The sequence below is a fragment of the Trachurus trachurus genome, assembly GCF_905171665.1.
Source record: "Trachurus trachurus genome assembly, chromosome: 2".
NCBI lineage: Eukaryota > Metazoa > Chordata > Actinopteri > Carangiformes > Carangidae > Trachurus > Trachurus trachurus.
Window position 1 is genome coordinate 11,489,786 of NC_139914.1, and position 17,103 is coordinate 11,506,888.

The 17,103-nt window shown below is 43.2% G+C and overlaps 1 protein-coding gene across 1 annotated transcript in view; it reads right to left on the bottom strand.

The window, feature by feature from the left end:
* Positions 1–17,103, bottom strand: part of bmpr2b (bone morphogenetic protein receptor, type II b (serine/threonine kinase)) — a 37,531-nt gene that overhangs the window by 14,544 nt on the left and 5,884 nt on the right. The window contains exons 2-6 of the mRNA XM_083990786.1: positions 11,320–11,505; positions 8,872–9,048; positions 4,111–4,218; positions 3,865–3,956; positions 443–673 (exon numbers count right to left, since the gene is read on the bottom strand). Coding sequence (XP_083846912.1) covers positions 443–673; positions 3,865–3,956; positions 4,111–4,218; positions 8,872–9,048; positions 11,320–11,505 — 794 coding nt within the window. The remainder of the gene's footprint in view (positions 1–442; positions 674–3,864; positions 3,957–4,110; positions 4,219–8,871; positions 9,049–11,319; positions 11,506–17,103) is intronic.

Below are 17,103 nucleotides of genomic sequence, written 5' to 3' on the forward strand. Positions count from 1 at the left end.
AGTGAAGCTTCAGGTGTGTATTGCTGGACAGAAGAGGAGCGCATCCAGATAAGGTGCATGCGCCTTAAAGAGACAGGTGCATTGGCTCGGCTCGGCTTGCCTCGCCGCCCCCCCCCCCCCCCCCCCCCTCTCAATTTTTTTTTTATTGCGGATTTACACGAATCACACAAATGACCAATTTGGGATCCAAAACGGCGAATTTCGCCGAAAGGTGACAAGTTTGCACCCCTGTTGATGAGAGAAAGCAAGAAATTCCTTTAGCCTCCATAGCGTAGCTCTGAGCAGCTCACGGCTCTGCTCTGCCGTTCTAAAAATAGCTTGCACCGACAAATAAAGTTAACAAACCCACTCCTATGACTATAGCGATTATGGCAATGGGCCAATTTGCCAAAATGTTGGAGTATCCCTTTAAAACCCCATGCAGCTTTAGTACAGTACTCACATGGGGGTAGTAGTCCATGACGAGCAGGTACTCGGTGCGACCCTCCTGGCCCGTCCGCTCGTCGGCCGCCACGAAGTGAGCGATGTTGTCGTGCTCCAGCAGCGGCAGCCGGTAGATGGAGCACTCGTTCAAGAAGTTCTGGCGGTTGGCGGCGGTGAACACCTTCACGGCGACGGGCCGTTCGTCCAGAGAGCCGCAGTACACCGTGCCGTATCTGCCACGTCCGATCAGCTGGAAAAAGGAGGTTGAAGGACCAGGACTATTAATAGATGTTCTTTGTACTTCTACACTTCTGAGAGACAAATATTAGCAGTTATAATCTTTGTGTTTGGGCTTGACAAGAACTTTTCTTGTCAGTATTTACACATGAAGAGGTGCACAAGTACAAATAAAGACGTCAAAGGAGGCTGAAGAGAGGTAGGAAATTATAGTAAATTAAACAGTAAAATTGCACAATTGAGTCAGGTCCAAATCAGTCCATTAGGCCTGAAGTGAATTGGCCAGAGCACAGCATGCTATTAAGGGCCAAACACTTTCAAAGTCATCTACAGGAGTAAGAGGTTGCTTCAGGAGTTAATTCAAACATTTACATCTGGGTACAAAAGAACTCGCTGGCTGTTTTGTCTGAAAGCACAAACCAACCAACCAACCAACCCCCACCTCCCTCCCTCCCTCGTCCTCTGCAATGAATTTGATGTGAAAGAGCGTGTGCCTGCACTCGATAAGGCACAAGGACACCGGCGTTCTGAATTCAACTCCTGCCTGAAAAGATATCAGTCTCTCAGCGCTCTGCTCTGAACCAGCGTCAGAGAGAGAGAAAGAAAAACCGCGGCTGCCACTTCGTCACGTTTCGTCATTTGCGAGATTCGTTGTTCACGTTGGCGCTGCAGGTTTTTAAAGGCATGCCACAGAGTGTTTGATTCCTATCAGTGTATTCCTGCCTGCTACTGATTCCTCCCATGTATACAGTCTGATAAGCAACTTGCAGGGACTTGAAAATGGCTCGAGACAGATAAGACGACTCAGTGTTTAGCTCTGATGCTGTCACTGATGTTATTGTTGTGTGCTAAAGCAGCTAAAAGAACAGATGCACTTGATAACTGGAGGAATTACTTTGACATTCATCAATGAAAATAGGTAGTCCAAGCCTTAAGATAACCTCAAAGGTTCTCTAGGTAAGTATGTAAACACCATTTCTAATTCTTTTATTTTCAAACAGCAGCTCTTTCCTTGAATTTCTTCATAGATCTGCCTCCATCTTCTTGCTTTTAGACGTTGGCTGTTGCAGAAGACATGAGTATTTTCTCCGGAAGTTTGGATTGACGTCCCGAGATTTCATAAACTCTGTATAAACGGTCATTTTAGTGTGTTTACGCCAGAGAAATAACAGCAAACAGCAGAAGATTTGTTTGTCTTCCGAGGGAAAATCAAGAAAACTAGGTGCAATGGCTCATTTATCCAGTGGACTATTTGAGGAAAGTCATGAGTTATTTCACTTTGATGGCTGCAGAGATTTACTGTCCTGAGTCCGTGGAGACAGTGGGCGATTGTAGGCGGACGTCTTCAAGTGACAGAGTCAATTTGGTTGATTTTTTTAATGGGAAAAGTGGTGAAATACGATAAAAAGACAAATGTTCAAAGCAAAAACAAATTGAATATGGGGATAACGATCCAAAGTGGGCTTGAAATCCAACGGAAACTGAGCTAAAGCTTTTGGAACAGACCTTTCACACTTCCTTGAACATCCTTGAAAATCTGCGGTTTAGATCTTAAACATGCTGCGTGTGCAAGACAAGCCTAAAAATATCTCTGAACTTGAAGTGATCCGCGAGGAGAACTGGGAAGAAAATAGAAAAGACTTTGAGCTTTGAAAAAGCACTCGCCGCTTGGATTTATGTTGGCTGCGTTGGAGACAGTTTCACGTCTCCAAAAAAATCAACTGGATGGATGAAACGCTCAAAACAGTCTGCGACGAAGATAACCAGACATTCAAACACATCCGTTTCTGACTGTAATACCCACATATCTATGTTAAAGAGGAAAGCCAATTGCTACAGTGGATAAATAGTTAGTTTGAATCACTGGAAGACAACTGAGGGAACAGCTTGTAAAACCACGTGGATTTCAATCTAGAGAGCCTGAAAATTACAGATTTTTTTGTAAATTCTCACATTTTGGAGGCCGGAAGGCAAAACAAACACCTAAATATATATAAAAGAGTCTTCAAAAATTTCCCTAATATTCCCTAATATGTCCCCTTTAAGTTATGGCTAATTGAGGTTTAGCCAATATGCTAAATGAATTATTGCTCCTGAAGTAGAAACAGGAAGTTAAGTAAAAGGAATATCTATATATATATAATATTATATATTAATTCAGCAACAGTATAAAACAAAATGGTCAGCTATTCTCCAGGTTTTCCAGGATATAAGTGGTGTTGCTATGGTTACATTCCCCAAATATCTACAATGGAGGTGATTAAAGAGTCAGAATAGACGCAATTAGTGAGAAAAAGACCCAGATTGAGAAAAACAAAAACAAAAAAAATCATTTAGCTTGAGGATTTCATCATTAATTAGTTTGTGGTTACTCAGAACAGCACTTTATTGCTGAGGGAATTCCAGTGCCTTCTAACTGCGGGAAAAATTGCAGTGTAGAAGAAGAAGTCAGATTTGTAATGACTCATTTCTTTTCTTTTTTTTCCCAAAGACAAGTCAAGTTGTACTCTCATCACTGTGGCTTCTCATCCCCTCACCGAGGCCCAATATCACCCAGATGCTGCTGACTTCCTATCACAATATGAGCTCCTCCGCTGCCGTATCAGCTTTCCCAGGATCCTGTAAGCAAAATCCTATTTTGGTGCACCCGGACCTGTCACTTAATGCGTCCCCGCCACGATCGGATGATAAAAGTCACATTGAAAACGCCGAATGTAACCGTAAACCTCGATGTATTTCGGGTGTACCTTTTTTTTGCCTCTTTGCCTTTGGTTTCTCCTCCCTGACACTCTACACTCCCACTGTGGAGAGACGCACAGCGCAACGCAGCGATGATGATACGAGCAGTCATCCGCTAAGAACAGTATCAGACCACAGGATTTACGGGAATAAATGATGTAGTGAGCCGTGGTGCAGCTGAGAGGGATTTACTTTATGGAGGCTTTAATGCTATTTTCGCATGAGCAAATAGTCCAAACACTCTATGTAAGTGATTGCTGTCGGAAGATATAACTATTTAAGACTTATATTAACACAAATATATCACTTACTTCTGCTTTAATTAGTGCAATTGTTTAGTGGTGAGTGGTGAAACTCAATAATTTGGTTCTGAACATTCCGCAGCAGATGGTTTCTAAGCACGTCGATGCTGAAACTTTTTCAAGTTGCGACAAAGACGGAGAGGAGCGCACAATGGATACTGACCTCCAGCAGTTTGAGATTGTCTAGGTCCAGAGAGCTCTCAGAGCCGGCTGCCTCCATCATATTCAGGTTGTGAAGGCCTTGTTTACCACCTCCTGCAGACATAAGAACAACTTCACAATTCAGAATAAATTCCAAACACGAATACACACGCTGCATTGAACCTAAAGGTCAGGGCTGGTTGCATTCTGTATAAGTGACTGGATTTCTCGACCAAACAACATTCAAACGTCCTCTTGTGCAACTCACCGTTCGTCATGCGGTACCCGAAGAAGGCCGCGACCGCCACCACGGCCATCACCGAGACCGATGCCAGGGCGATGATCACGGTCTCCTCGTAGCGCAGCGTGCGAGGGTCTGCAAAGAGGGAAAACACAGCGACATCAAACTTCTGTCTTTTACTTTACGCTAATGCAGATGTGCTACATTGGTTTTAATATGGAAATGATGCTGCTGCACAAGTAAATAGATAACGAGAGCAGCTGAAAAAACATATATTAATAATCAAATAGCATAAAACAGGCACTGGAAACATTAGCTTATTTTATGTTGACCACATACAGCTGATTTAAGAAGCTTAAAAAGGCCTATGATGTTTTGAAGCCATGTTTTTGAGTGACGCCTTGTTTTGTTTACATAATAAATTTAAAGACCCCATGACCCCAAAACTGTATTATTCCAGCTTTAATCCTGGACCCACGTGTTATTAGGATATTTGTCAAATATTCAATGTTTTTTCTTCTTCCTGTGAAACAATTTTAGACGTTTGATGACTCATCCTAACTTTGCAAACTGTTTCTTGACTCTTAAAGTCCCTCAATCCGTGTGTCAATCGTTCTTTCTATTTTCAATTAGCAATCGAAAATCAAAAAATGAAAAGGTGACAGATTTATTCATTTTTTGATTTTTAATCTTACACAAAAAATGAAAAATGTACTGGTTTTTCATATTAATACAAAGATATTTAATATGAAATATGAAAAAAGTCATTTTTTTGTTTTTTGAGTAAGGTTAAAAATCAGAAAACAAAATAATCCGTCTCTTTTTCATAGAAAGAACAAAATTCAATTAAAATAACTTTATTTATCTCCAAGGGGCAATTTAAGAGCACAGTGAGTAGTTCAAGAGAAGAGAGCGCACATAGATTTATAATAACTACAAGTATAAAAGCATATACTATTATAAATCCTGCCAGTCACTGTCACAACCAGCAGGAGGGTTATTCAACTGCAGCTCTGAAGGAAAGGGTTGTTTGATGTCAAAATAAAGTGTCAGAAATTTTCAAAATAAAGCAAAACGCTTCAACTGATACCAACTTTTTCAAGTTTTCTTGCTCGTCCTGTCTTTAACCTGGGAGTGTGCCCTGACTAGTCCAGATACAGTCAGTTCCTTCCACAGCCCACATCAAATAACCTGCGCTGTCACTTTAAGGCTAAACTAACATAATTAAAAAGGACTGTCTTTTTTTAAATGACAGGACAGGTCTGTTTGGACTTGTTAAGACTAGCACGTTGCCGCACAAAGTGTGGCGTTACATGTTTTTCCTTCACAGGAGACGACGGATCAATTATTGTAACGTTTTAATGCACTTTGCAAAAAAGATGAACTGCATGATGGGAAGAGGAGGGGGAAAAAAAACATCAATTATGCCAAACAAGCGTGAAGCATGCACAACAGACTGGGAGACAGTGCGGGGACAGAGGATGAGTGGGAAGTCAAAGGAGAACAGTGGGATGAATGTGAATGTGAATACAGCAGCAGGTAGCTGAGCCGGCTGCAGCTTGATTAATGAAACTGCATCTGCTGCTGCTACTGTTAGAGACAAACACACACCTGCCCTGCTGTCATATACCGCTGCTCTACACACACACACACACACACACACGAAACGCTGTCCGTTACATCAGTCCACACACTCTGGCTCTGCTGCGTGTAACCAGCCTTATCAATAATCAATGGATTCAAGAGCCTGAGGCTGACACACACACACACAGGGGGGGGGGGGGGTTGAAAGGGCTCCCCCCGAAATGCCAAGGTCAACCAGTTCAGAATCAACAAAAGGGTGGGACAGGAAGCCATGTGACAAACACACACACACACACACACACATACACACCAGTCCCAGGTGCAGAGTGTGTTTATTCTATGAAGTAGTTGGTTTCCAGTTTCCACTATAAACTACAATGCAGCAAATAGACTTTTCTAACATTGTATGGCTTTGGCTTTCTACTACATCCCATACATTACAATTATTACTAGACCTTCAGGAAACACTGTGAACTGAGAACAAACATGGCTGCTGTTTGTTTACAGGACGATTCCACAGAGAAGCTTTAAGATGAGCTCCACCGCCACCAGCTCTAATAATATATAACTCAATAATATGTTATTTATTATAGTAGACAGTGTAAAGCTACTTCTGTTTACTATGTATATATAGTCCCCAGTCGTTTCTTTTCATAGTATAGTTATGAATCTATACATGCTCACCCATCATTTAACATTTATACATACATTTTGTTATAATAATGCACTATTTTTTCACTATTGTTGTGTATAAGCCCATATAGGGTTTATAGCCTCTCCTGTGCTTACTATTCTGGTTTCATTTCTGTTTTTGTAACTGTCCTTTATTTTTATGGCGCAAATAACAGTATACTTTTCCCTTTCATATTTATTTTCCCTTTTTTCTTTTCTTTGTTTCTATCAAACATTACAGGACAGTTAGATGAAACAATATATTCTTATTCTATTAGTTTAGAACTAATACATATTAGTTTATATGTAAAAAGGACAAGTTTTTGTAATTGTCCTTTATTTTTATGGCGCAAATAACAGTATACTTTTCCCTTTCATATTTATTTTCCCTTTTTTCTTTTCTTTGTTTCTATCAAACATTACAGGACAGTTAGATGAAACAATATATTCTTATTCTATTAGTTTATATGTAATGCAACACTGTGGCATAATTGCCAGTAGTAGGGGATCAATAACCTATTCTGATTGTGATCAAAGTGCAAGCTGACACTCTTCAAAATAAATCTCATATATATAATAAATCTTCTCCTTGCTACTTTAAATGCATCCATGTATGACAGCTCTCTCCACTCCTGACACTTGATCCGAGTCTAACACCTATTAAGAAAACCACTAATGTCGTCATGCAGAGACTCAAACAACCACTTCCTGTCTCCCATGGAACCGGCGCTGCAGTCGGGAATAAAGAATCCAAATCAAACACATATACGCCCCAGATGTGAACCTCGCTCATTAATAGTTTTATTTCCTGACTTTTTTTTTTCTTTTCTCCTCCCTGTCTTTGTCTCTTTGTCATGTACAGTCAGCGACGACACGCCCGCAGACACACACAGATTCACCAGACGCCTTGTAATCCGTGGAATGCGGAGCGGCAACATGGATGGCAGGGTGTTTATGTGTGTGGGCAGGAGAAGATGATGAGCCGTCGCCACTTCTTCTTCTTCTCCTGCTCCCCCCTCCCGCACTCACTCAGAACTAAAAACTTAAAGGGATAGTTCACCCAAAATTCAAATTCCATTATCATTATCTACTCACCCTCATGTCGACTAAGAGCTGTGAGAATTTTCAGAGTCCTCCGTGCCTTCTCTGAGTCAACTTTCTTCGTCCAAAAAGACACTTCAAAAAACATCCAAATACCTCCATACTGCTCGTCTGTAATGTCCCTCTGGTATTGAAGCCCCGACATGAGAAATTGTTCCGCCGGTCAGTCCAAATCTCGCGTGATTTGCACTGACACAGGAAGAGCAGTGAACCGAGACACTGGGAGCTTCCGCTACAAACAAGCTTAGGATGGATAGATAGATAGATAGATAGATAGATAGATAGATAGATAGATAGATAGATAGATAGATAGATAGATAGATAGATAGATAGATAGATAGATAGATAGACAGAATAACCCTGAGACCCAAACACAGAATTATCAGCCCGACCGACTCCAAAGGCTGAATATTTTCTATCTATCATCTTCCATCTGTCTCTAAACCGATTCACGGTTGTCAGCGGCTCAACAATGGATGGCAATCACGACGCTCAGATCGGAGCCTTGTAGCTGAATGATGAAGCAGAGGAGGAGGAGGTGGAGAGAAAAAGTAGCTGGCGGTTTCAAACATCCATTCATTCTTGTCTGCTCTTTTTTCCCCCCAACCGTGTGGGCCTGCGTTTGTTTTGTTTTTCTGTTTGTTATTAGACATTTTTCTTTAACTCCTCATCGATGAGTCACTCTCACTCTGAAACGTCCCGATCCTCTCGCTGTAAAACCTCAGAACTGCTCATCAGTTTATGTCTCTGATGAGGATAATAACAGTAATACCATCATACAAGCTGTCATTAAAGGGATAGTTCAACATTTTGGCAAATCGGCCCATTGCCAGTCATAGCAGTAGGTTTGTTACCTTTAATTGTCGGTGCAAGCTATTTTTAGAAAGGTGGAGCAGAGCCGTGAGCTGCTCAGAGCTACGCTACCTCTTGGTTTCCCCTCATCAAACTCATCAAATACACAATCCAACAACTCCAAAACGCTCTGGTGGACAAGTTGTGACCTGCACATTCACCACGCTATGAGATAATAACACAACGTTACCAGACAGAGTTGTTTTAGAGGCAAATGCAGAGACTGCTTGATGAAAAACTGCCCCCTTGCACCGACAATTAAAGGTAATGAACCTACTGCTATGACTATAGGGATTATGGCAATGGGCTAATTTCCCAAAATGTTGAACTATCCCTTTAAGAGATTCCTCTCAGTGCTTTTAGTATTTTGAAAAGCCAAAAAATACAGAAACAAAAGCATAAAAGCATGAGCTAATGAAATCTACCTGCCTGACTTTTATTTTATTGGTCCGCTGGTTATAAAGAGGTTATAATAAAAAAAGAAAACAAATGGATGGAAAAAGGAGGGGAAGAGATGAAAGGAAGGAAAGAGCTCTGATTGGATAAAAAAAAACAAAAAAAAACGAGGGGTGTCCTTACAGGGCTGTGCGGTGGTGGGGCTGGGCGGGGGGAAGTCCTCGGTGAAGTTGACGTTGCACATGTTGCTCCCGCAGCAGCAGAAGTGGTACGTCCCGTTCTGGATCTGCGGCGGCAGGTTGGTCACCACGCAGCGGTCCACGCGGCAACCCTGGTGGTCGCCAAGGTGAGTCCAGCAACCTGCGGGAAGGAAGGAGGAGGACAGAGTCGGTGAGTGGTTTTTCCAGTGAAGGGTGGATGAACTCCTCAAGAGTGTCATCCAGACCTACTTAAACTGCTACTTCCTGCTTCTCCTGAAGTGCCTTACCCTTCCCAGTATTGTCCCTTTAATGGAGCTGAGAAAGCTACCAATGAACCAACAGACATGACTCACTCATATCAACAGGACGTCCACAGCAGCTGCAAGAATTTATGACTCTTTCCAGTAAAGCAATAGTGTGTGTGTATCTTCCTGTCCTTTATCAGTTTAAAAAAAAGTATTTAAAAAAAGAAAAGAAAAGCCAATCAGGAGCTGTTTTTTCAGCTATTGTGATTAAGCTGTAAAAAAGGAAAGCTTTATTTTTACATTCAGGCTATAAAAAAAGTCAGGAAACATTAAAAAAAATGTCTCATTTGGCAAACTCAAACTGACAAAAGATAATTATGATTATCCTCAGAGGGACAGTTTATGGACATTTGGACTCACTCTTGCCTTGTGTCTTGCTACCTTGTCATTTCAGACTCTCAGAATTGTGATTTGTGTAATCATACACTGTGACCGTACTGTGTATGGTCAATGCAATGAAAAGCAGTGTGCCAGACACCTCTTCAACCCTCATCACAATAAAAAACAATGAATAAGTCAAGAAATAAATAGTCATAAACTAAGATACTGTCCTTAAACCTCTGTTATTCCCCTGTTACATCCACACAAACATTTCGACAAATCTATGCACTTGGAAAAACATGTAAAAACCCTGTCTCGAAACAGTTTTTTCCACTTGAGAAACATAGCCAAGCTCCGTTCCATAGTTTCCCACTCAGAACTTGAAATGTCAGATTGGACTATTGTAACTTCGATTTTTTGGGGTCAGCCCTAAAACATAGTTGAGGGGGAAAAAAAGTCTCATTTATTAAAGCCTAAGGAGATGCCATACAAATCCTTGTTTTGTTCAAATACCAGTCCACAGCATTGAGAAAAATTAAATTCTTCCACTGGAGAAGCTGTAATTCTAAAAAAGTCTGACAGACAATAGATGACATTAAAAAGTTTCTGTTAACAGAGGAAGCAGCTCCACCTCGTCTCTAATCTGTCACAACCACACAATGACAATTATTAAAACCTCTGGAGCCGATGCAACAATCTGAGAGCAGCTGCACGTTTAGGCCACAAAAAAAAGCGGCGACAGAAGTGAACCGCGCTGCGTTGTGTTCTAACTCATGCTTGTATAATGTAGCGGGCTGCAGCCAGACACACACACCTGGGTCGGTGAGGAACGCTTCATTTCTCCACCTGTGTGTGTCCGACTTTTACTGGATGTCACATTTTTGGATGCGCTGCAAAGTGTGTGTGCGAGAGCGCAGCCCCTCCCCTCCGACACACACACACAAGGTCAGAGAGAGAAAGAGATGTATCGTGATGACAACGAGCTGAGTGGTGAATGTGTCGACTTTGATGTTTATTTTTCCGGGAGCAGACACACGATGTCGGCTGCTTTCTGCAGAGATGAAATCGTTGTTTTATTTCGATTATCCTGTATCCAACTTTCTTTGCGACTTTTGACTAGATTTTCTTTTTCTTTCGCTTATTTGTGATCGTCTTTGTCTTTTTATTCATTGTTTTTATTTATTCTTTGTCTTTTATATCATTCAATCTGCTCATGCACTGTTCAAATTCTTCTGATGTCCTTGAACATATCTTATCATACTTTGAGATGTATGATTGTGTTAACCCCTTCAGGGCTCTAGACTAACTTTTTCACCAGGAGCACAGTGACCCCCCCTAACTTAAAATTTTAAGAGGGCAAGCAGAAAATTCAGGGGTGCACACCATAAATCAACTTGTAATGACAGATTCTGGATTCCCTGAGTCGCCTCTTCCATGTTTCACCAATGTAAAAAAAAAAGAAAACAGCAAATTTACTATTTGCGCATGATCAAGCAGATGAAAAATGTATTTCTCAAATTTTAGGGGCAACATGTCTCCATTTAGCCTGGAGCCCTGCCCTTAATACCCACTGGCCCAATCGCAGCCTGGCAGGCCCATCATTAAATGGATTAAAAGCAATGTCTTGTCTGATAAATGAAAAACTTGATTAAATAAAGTTGAAAAAAAAAGAAAAAGTGATATATGACTCATCCTTAACTAGCATGTGCTAAAGAAACAAAAAAATCTGATTGATTAATATCGGGGTCACTGTGCCTTTAAGTTCCCCAGAATGTAATGAGTGAAACCAGTGTTTTCTGTCGTACCTTGTTTGACCAGTCGCACTTCGCCCAGCGTTTTCTTCTCCCACAGGCCAAAACAGTGGCTGCCCTTGGCGCATTTGATGGTGGTGTTCTCCGGGGAGACCCGGCCTTCGCCCAGGGCCACTCGCTCCACGTCCCACTGCTGCTGCTGGTCTGTGAAGGCACACTCCCTCTCCTCGCCCTGCGCTGCTGTCAACACAAACACACAGGAGTCCACAGCTCATTCCTCCGACACAACGACATTGCATATGCATTTTAAAAAAATAAAAAACAACACAAATTAACACATTATAATTGAATTAGGTACAGAGATTAATGCTTTTTCTTGTTCTCCAGAGACAGACTGATGCTCACTGTCTGCCTGCAAAGTCTGCTGCCTCTCACCAACTCAATGATCAATAGGAGTACCAATTTATACTGTAGCCTGGAGGACACAAACACACAGGGAGGTGCAGAGGAAAAGTGGGCATTAGGGTTGAAAACATAAAACAAAACTGCAACAAGAGCACGACTACACCCACGTTAAAGAACAGTGCCTTTATAGAAACTGTAGATGAACTTCAAGTGGTGTCAAACGCTGTTTTAAGGCCGTTTTTATTCTTCTTGTTGGCTTGAGGTGCCCGCCTGGGAAATGAGAGCCGCGCCACGGAGGAACAGCCTGCCGAGGCTAATGTCAGAGTGTGTGTTTGTGTACATGACCTGCATTGTGGGTAATTTCAGATAAGGGAAACATGATGTGCCGGTTTGTTTCCCTAACTCCCCGGCTCCTCCCTTTTCCTCCATCCCAGAAGGGGGAGGGGAGGGGAGGGGAAGGAGGAGGGTGTGGAGTCTGTTTTGGAGTGAGGGAGGGAAGGGAGGGAGGGGGGTTAGCTGCTGCTCTGTCCAAGGTCAAGTTAGCCTGTGTGGGCAGAGGGTGACGCGGTAGAGCGTTAGCGCTGCTGGGCTCGGCGCCAACTTTCCTCCTCTGCTCCCATCCAGCAGATAAAGCTATCAACCCCCGGCCTCCTGTGGGCCTCGGCTGCCCTCGACCTGCGGGCCCTCGCTGCCTACTGTTCTGCGAGACCGGCAGCAGAGAGGGAGTTCAAAACCGAGGGTTAAAAACATGGAGGCGTTTTCATTTCTGATGAGGAAACGGAATATCAATGAGCAGGCCAGGCGACGGCCGGGATCGGCGGTCCGACTGCTCCGCTTGTGTTTTATTTCCAGTTTAACGAGCTCAGGGGTTAAAGTGACCGCTGAGGGAATGATCATAGATATAATGTTGTGATCAGATTCAATCAATTCAATAATACAGATGCTAAGCAGATGGACACACACGGAAAAGCAGCCGTCTTCCAGAGCTCAAAGTCGATCATTTCAGCTGAAAAAGTAAAAACATCCTCAGTCCTGACGCCTCCTTCTGAGGCTCCACTTGAAAAACACATATTATATGACTGTGCATGGACACTGGGCAGGCCGGGGTAAACAGGAAGCAGGCTGTCTTCTCTGCAGGTGGCTGCTTAAGTTGCAGAAAATGCTAAAAAAACAAGATACAGGAATAGCAAAAAAAAAAAGAAAAAAAAAGAGGTACGACCAGTCCCCCTCTCCCATGTTTTTCTACCAGTAACATGGCAGGATGAACAGAGGAGCTATAATAACCCTTCAAGTGTCCTAGTAGACTGACATTACAGAAGTAGAGGAGGCAGACACAGCAGAAAGTGTGAGTGCAGGGACAGGTGTGCGGTGACTTTGAAGAGAAAAAAAAAAACACTACAAGACCGGTGTGTGTGTGCAGATATTTTGCATTCGATGCAGATGATCAGGGGCAAACAGAAGCATATGGTGCAGCTGGACGGTCCACCTCACCTCACACAGCTCAGACAAAAACACACCCAGCTCGCAGCTGTTAGACTTCAGTGTTAGAAATTGTTAGTGACTTTTTAAATCAAAATTATGAACCAGAAATAAAGTACAGTAATCCTTTTTATTTTGAAGAAGTCAACTGACTGTGCTGCTGATTTGAGATAACTGTGCCTGTGAACTTCCTCAAACTAAAGGTCAGTAATTACATTAAACAGTGTGTTTGTTTGTCTCCTCAGACATAAGCTAACGTTACTAATGTTAGCACATCTGCGTAACTAGCTTACTTCATACAGTAGTAAGTCATTATTAGCCCCAGAGCCTGTATATATACCACATTACAGGTTAAGATAAACAGTAAACAACTAGCATCGCCACTGTGTGGGTTTTAACCACTGTGTGTGAGTGTGGCAGCCAGTGATAAGTGCTACTATAGAGAGTTTGGGTGAATGTTAGCACAGAGCTAATAGTGTTACGCTTGTCAGACTACCTAAGCTAAAGAGCTAAATTAGTCCATGCTAACAGCTTTTGTTTTTCCTTATCACATTGACTAATTAGTTTGGTCTGTGCTGTTTTGTTATTTGTTATTTACCTATACTGAGAAATGTCTGGAGATTTTTGCCTAGGATCTTTTAGCATTAGCCTTGAAACTAAACTGTGTGATGCCGGTGAAGCTATGTAAGCTAAATAAGTTAAATGACGTTTGTTTTTGTTTAATTAGTTGAGTCTATGCTTCATTTCCACCTTTACTGTGAATTTTTTTTATTTTCAGCTCAGGACCTATTAGCATTAGCCTCAAGCGGATAGCATGATATCATTTGCGAAGCTATATTCTGAGATATTTAAGATTTTTAGAAAACTTTTTTTTACCTTGTGTGCTACAATGCTACTGTAACAACCACATTCCCATGTGTGGGATGAATAAACAGTCTTATGTCTTATTACGTAAGATTGGATATTTTATCAGTATCCCAGCAACAGCTCCGTAAATTAGCCTATAACATGCTAACCACTCCAGGCTAATGCTAACAGGCCCCAGTGTTGCAAAAATGACTGAGATTTCTGGGTAAATTCTGACCTTGTCATCATTGTCAACTTTAATGTAACTATAATATAATAATATGAGCTCATTCAAATCACCACTCATTTTGGTTTTCAACCTTAGCTATTGCATTGAGTTCAAGAGAAATTTGTGGACTTTCCGTGACAGCAAATGACTGAACAGCAGTCGGTTCTAACAAGGTACAAGGACTAAACACGAAGCCTTAACAATCTTCTCTGCTTTAAAGATGCTTTGTTTTCCAATGGCGAGACGGAACAATGTAGAGGCAGTGAGGGGTTAAAGAGAGGACATGGGTAGTAGAGAAGGAACTCCTTCAGAGAAAGGAGGAGAAACATAAAGAAACAATAGAAGGAAGTGCAGAGGCAGTGACAACACCCATGAACAGGACTGCAAGAACAAAAAATCCATAAGGCAGAGTATCTCCTGTCTTTCTCTGTACGCCCACATTAATTTTTAATATTTCTCTGCAATTCAAGGCTGTGGAATGAGAAACCCCATAATAATCCTCCTCACTCTGCATTGCAATAGCCCTCCAGTGTGAAAAACAACACTGCAACAGCACATGAAAGGCTTCGCTTTTATCTTGGAATAGATTTTCATTCACAAGTGTGATTGATTTTTCTGTGCGCTGCATTGTCGCACAGAAAAAAAAGGTTGTAATAATAATCATCTTTGCAGCATTAACACAAAGCAAACAAGGAAATGCCTCCATGTAAACACTTGGACGTGTGTAACTACTATCAACCTACACATGCCGGCTTAGGTGGAGCGCAGCGCCAAGAACCGTGTCCACAATCCCCTAAACCCTCACCCCCCCTCCCCTCCCCTCCCAACCTCAACCCGTGACCGGTGTCTGACTGAAATAACATTATGACACAGTGACTGACGCGCAACACTGTTAAATAGTTTCATTGTGGCGGGGCGGCTGCACATAACAGGCCTGCATGAGATTAATGGAGAGCTCAGACTGATCACAGAGGACTTCCTTAATTCCCATTTCCTCCTGATTCTTAACAAAATAAAGGTTCTATTCTCTCTCTGAAATGTATTTATTGGATTTAGTTAAATAAAAGAATTATAATAAAAAAGAGCAGGGGGTTAACTCCTGGAGTCATTTGTCATTGGTTGATCTGCAGCGTCGCCTCGGCTACGGGTGGTTCTTGGACTCAAATTCTATTTGTGGTTGGACGCCAGTCTGTGTTTATCTCTGATTGGCCGTGGCAGGCTCTGTCCCGGGTTCTGCTCGCTGTGCGATCTTGGCTGCCGCTGCAGCGTTGGATTGTGGGTCAGAGTATGCAGGCAAGGCCAACGCAGTGAGAGAGAGAGAGAAAGAGAGAAAGAAAGAGGGAGAGAGAGTGGGTAGTCATATCAAAAGACTTTGGAGTAGTTTTCTGCTCGGAGCCTGCTCATTGGATGATGGCGGGCACTGCTGAGTGTTTACCCATGGCCCAGTTATTTGCTAATCCCCCCCAATTGGCCTTCAGTGCACCCTCCCGCCCACTCGGACTACCCCCTTCCCCTCAGCCTTGCTGCTTAAAAACAACAGCGATCTAATCTGGCTCTCTCCTTCCCCGGTGCCAAGGCCCACGGGAGCGCCGCAGCGCACGGCAGTCTGAGACTTGATTAAAAGTCACCCAGTGCACTCGTGTGTCGGCTGCTTTTCTCTCCACAACTGGTTCCGGGGTTTTTCACGTCCAGGATTACAGACAAAAAAACACAAGAGGGGAGGGAGAGAGGGAGGGAGGGAGGGAGGGAGGGAGGGAGGAGAAAGAGGGAGGAAAAAAAATAAAAAAAGCAGAGAAGGCTTTCTTGACTAACGGCTGAAACGTGCCGGACGCACCCGTGCACATCTTCCTCTGCAGCCACGGGTGCTCTCTCTCTCTCTCTGTGCAGCAGTCTATAATAATACAATATAAGAGAATGCATGCTCCTCTCTGGCTGATGTTTACCTCTGCAGACACGCACGCCCCCGGGAGCCCGCTGCCAATACCGCGCCGTCATGCGTGCACGACGGACAGAAACATTCAAAGCGGGGCGCTATCAGTGCGCACGTGCATGCATCCTATGCTGCTTTTTTTTTCTTTTTTTCTCCCTGCTGCTGTTTGGGTGCGCGCTTGTTGCTGAGGTAGGATGGATGGATGATGGGATTCCAGGGTATTTGCTGACACCCCCAATTTCCCAAGTCCCCTGGTTGAATTTAAAGATGTGGGAGGGAGGGGTGGGGGGAGAGAGAGAGGGAGTGGGGTTTAATCTATCCCATCTGTTGCCCCGGGACTGCCCCCCCCACCACCACCACCACCACCACCACCCACCCCTCTCAAAAACACCACCATTCTGTCTGTGTCTGTCTGGGTCTGGTACAGTTATGCTAATCCTGGGGGCTTATACTCCCCTCAAAGCTTAGAGGCCTCCATTATTATTGACCATGATGCATTTATCCCCCCCCCCCACCCCCCACCCCCCACCCCCCTCCCTCCTCCCTCTTTACCTTAACTTTCCTGAATATGTGACGAAAACACAGATGACACAGTGACCAGACCACAGTGGTGTTTGTATCACAATCACACACAGTGAAGAGGAGGAGGAGGAGGGAGGGGTGGGGGGTGGGGGGGGGGGTATAATCTCAGATTATTATGAACAAGCAAAAGTTTTGTTTCAGCCCGTGTCTGTCTGAGTTCAGCCTTTGTTCGTGACAACGCCACTTCCTGGTTGCTCACATCAAAGCTCAAAGCTCGACGCACTGATTTTGCCGCCACATCCTCCCACTCCCCCGAGGCCTGTGGTTGTCTGGTCTGACGGGGCTTCACCTGCTCCCACAGCAACGTTACGTGAAGATGAAACTATAGAGAGTCAATAATGGGCCATTATTGGAGGAAATTAGGAGT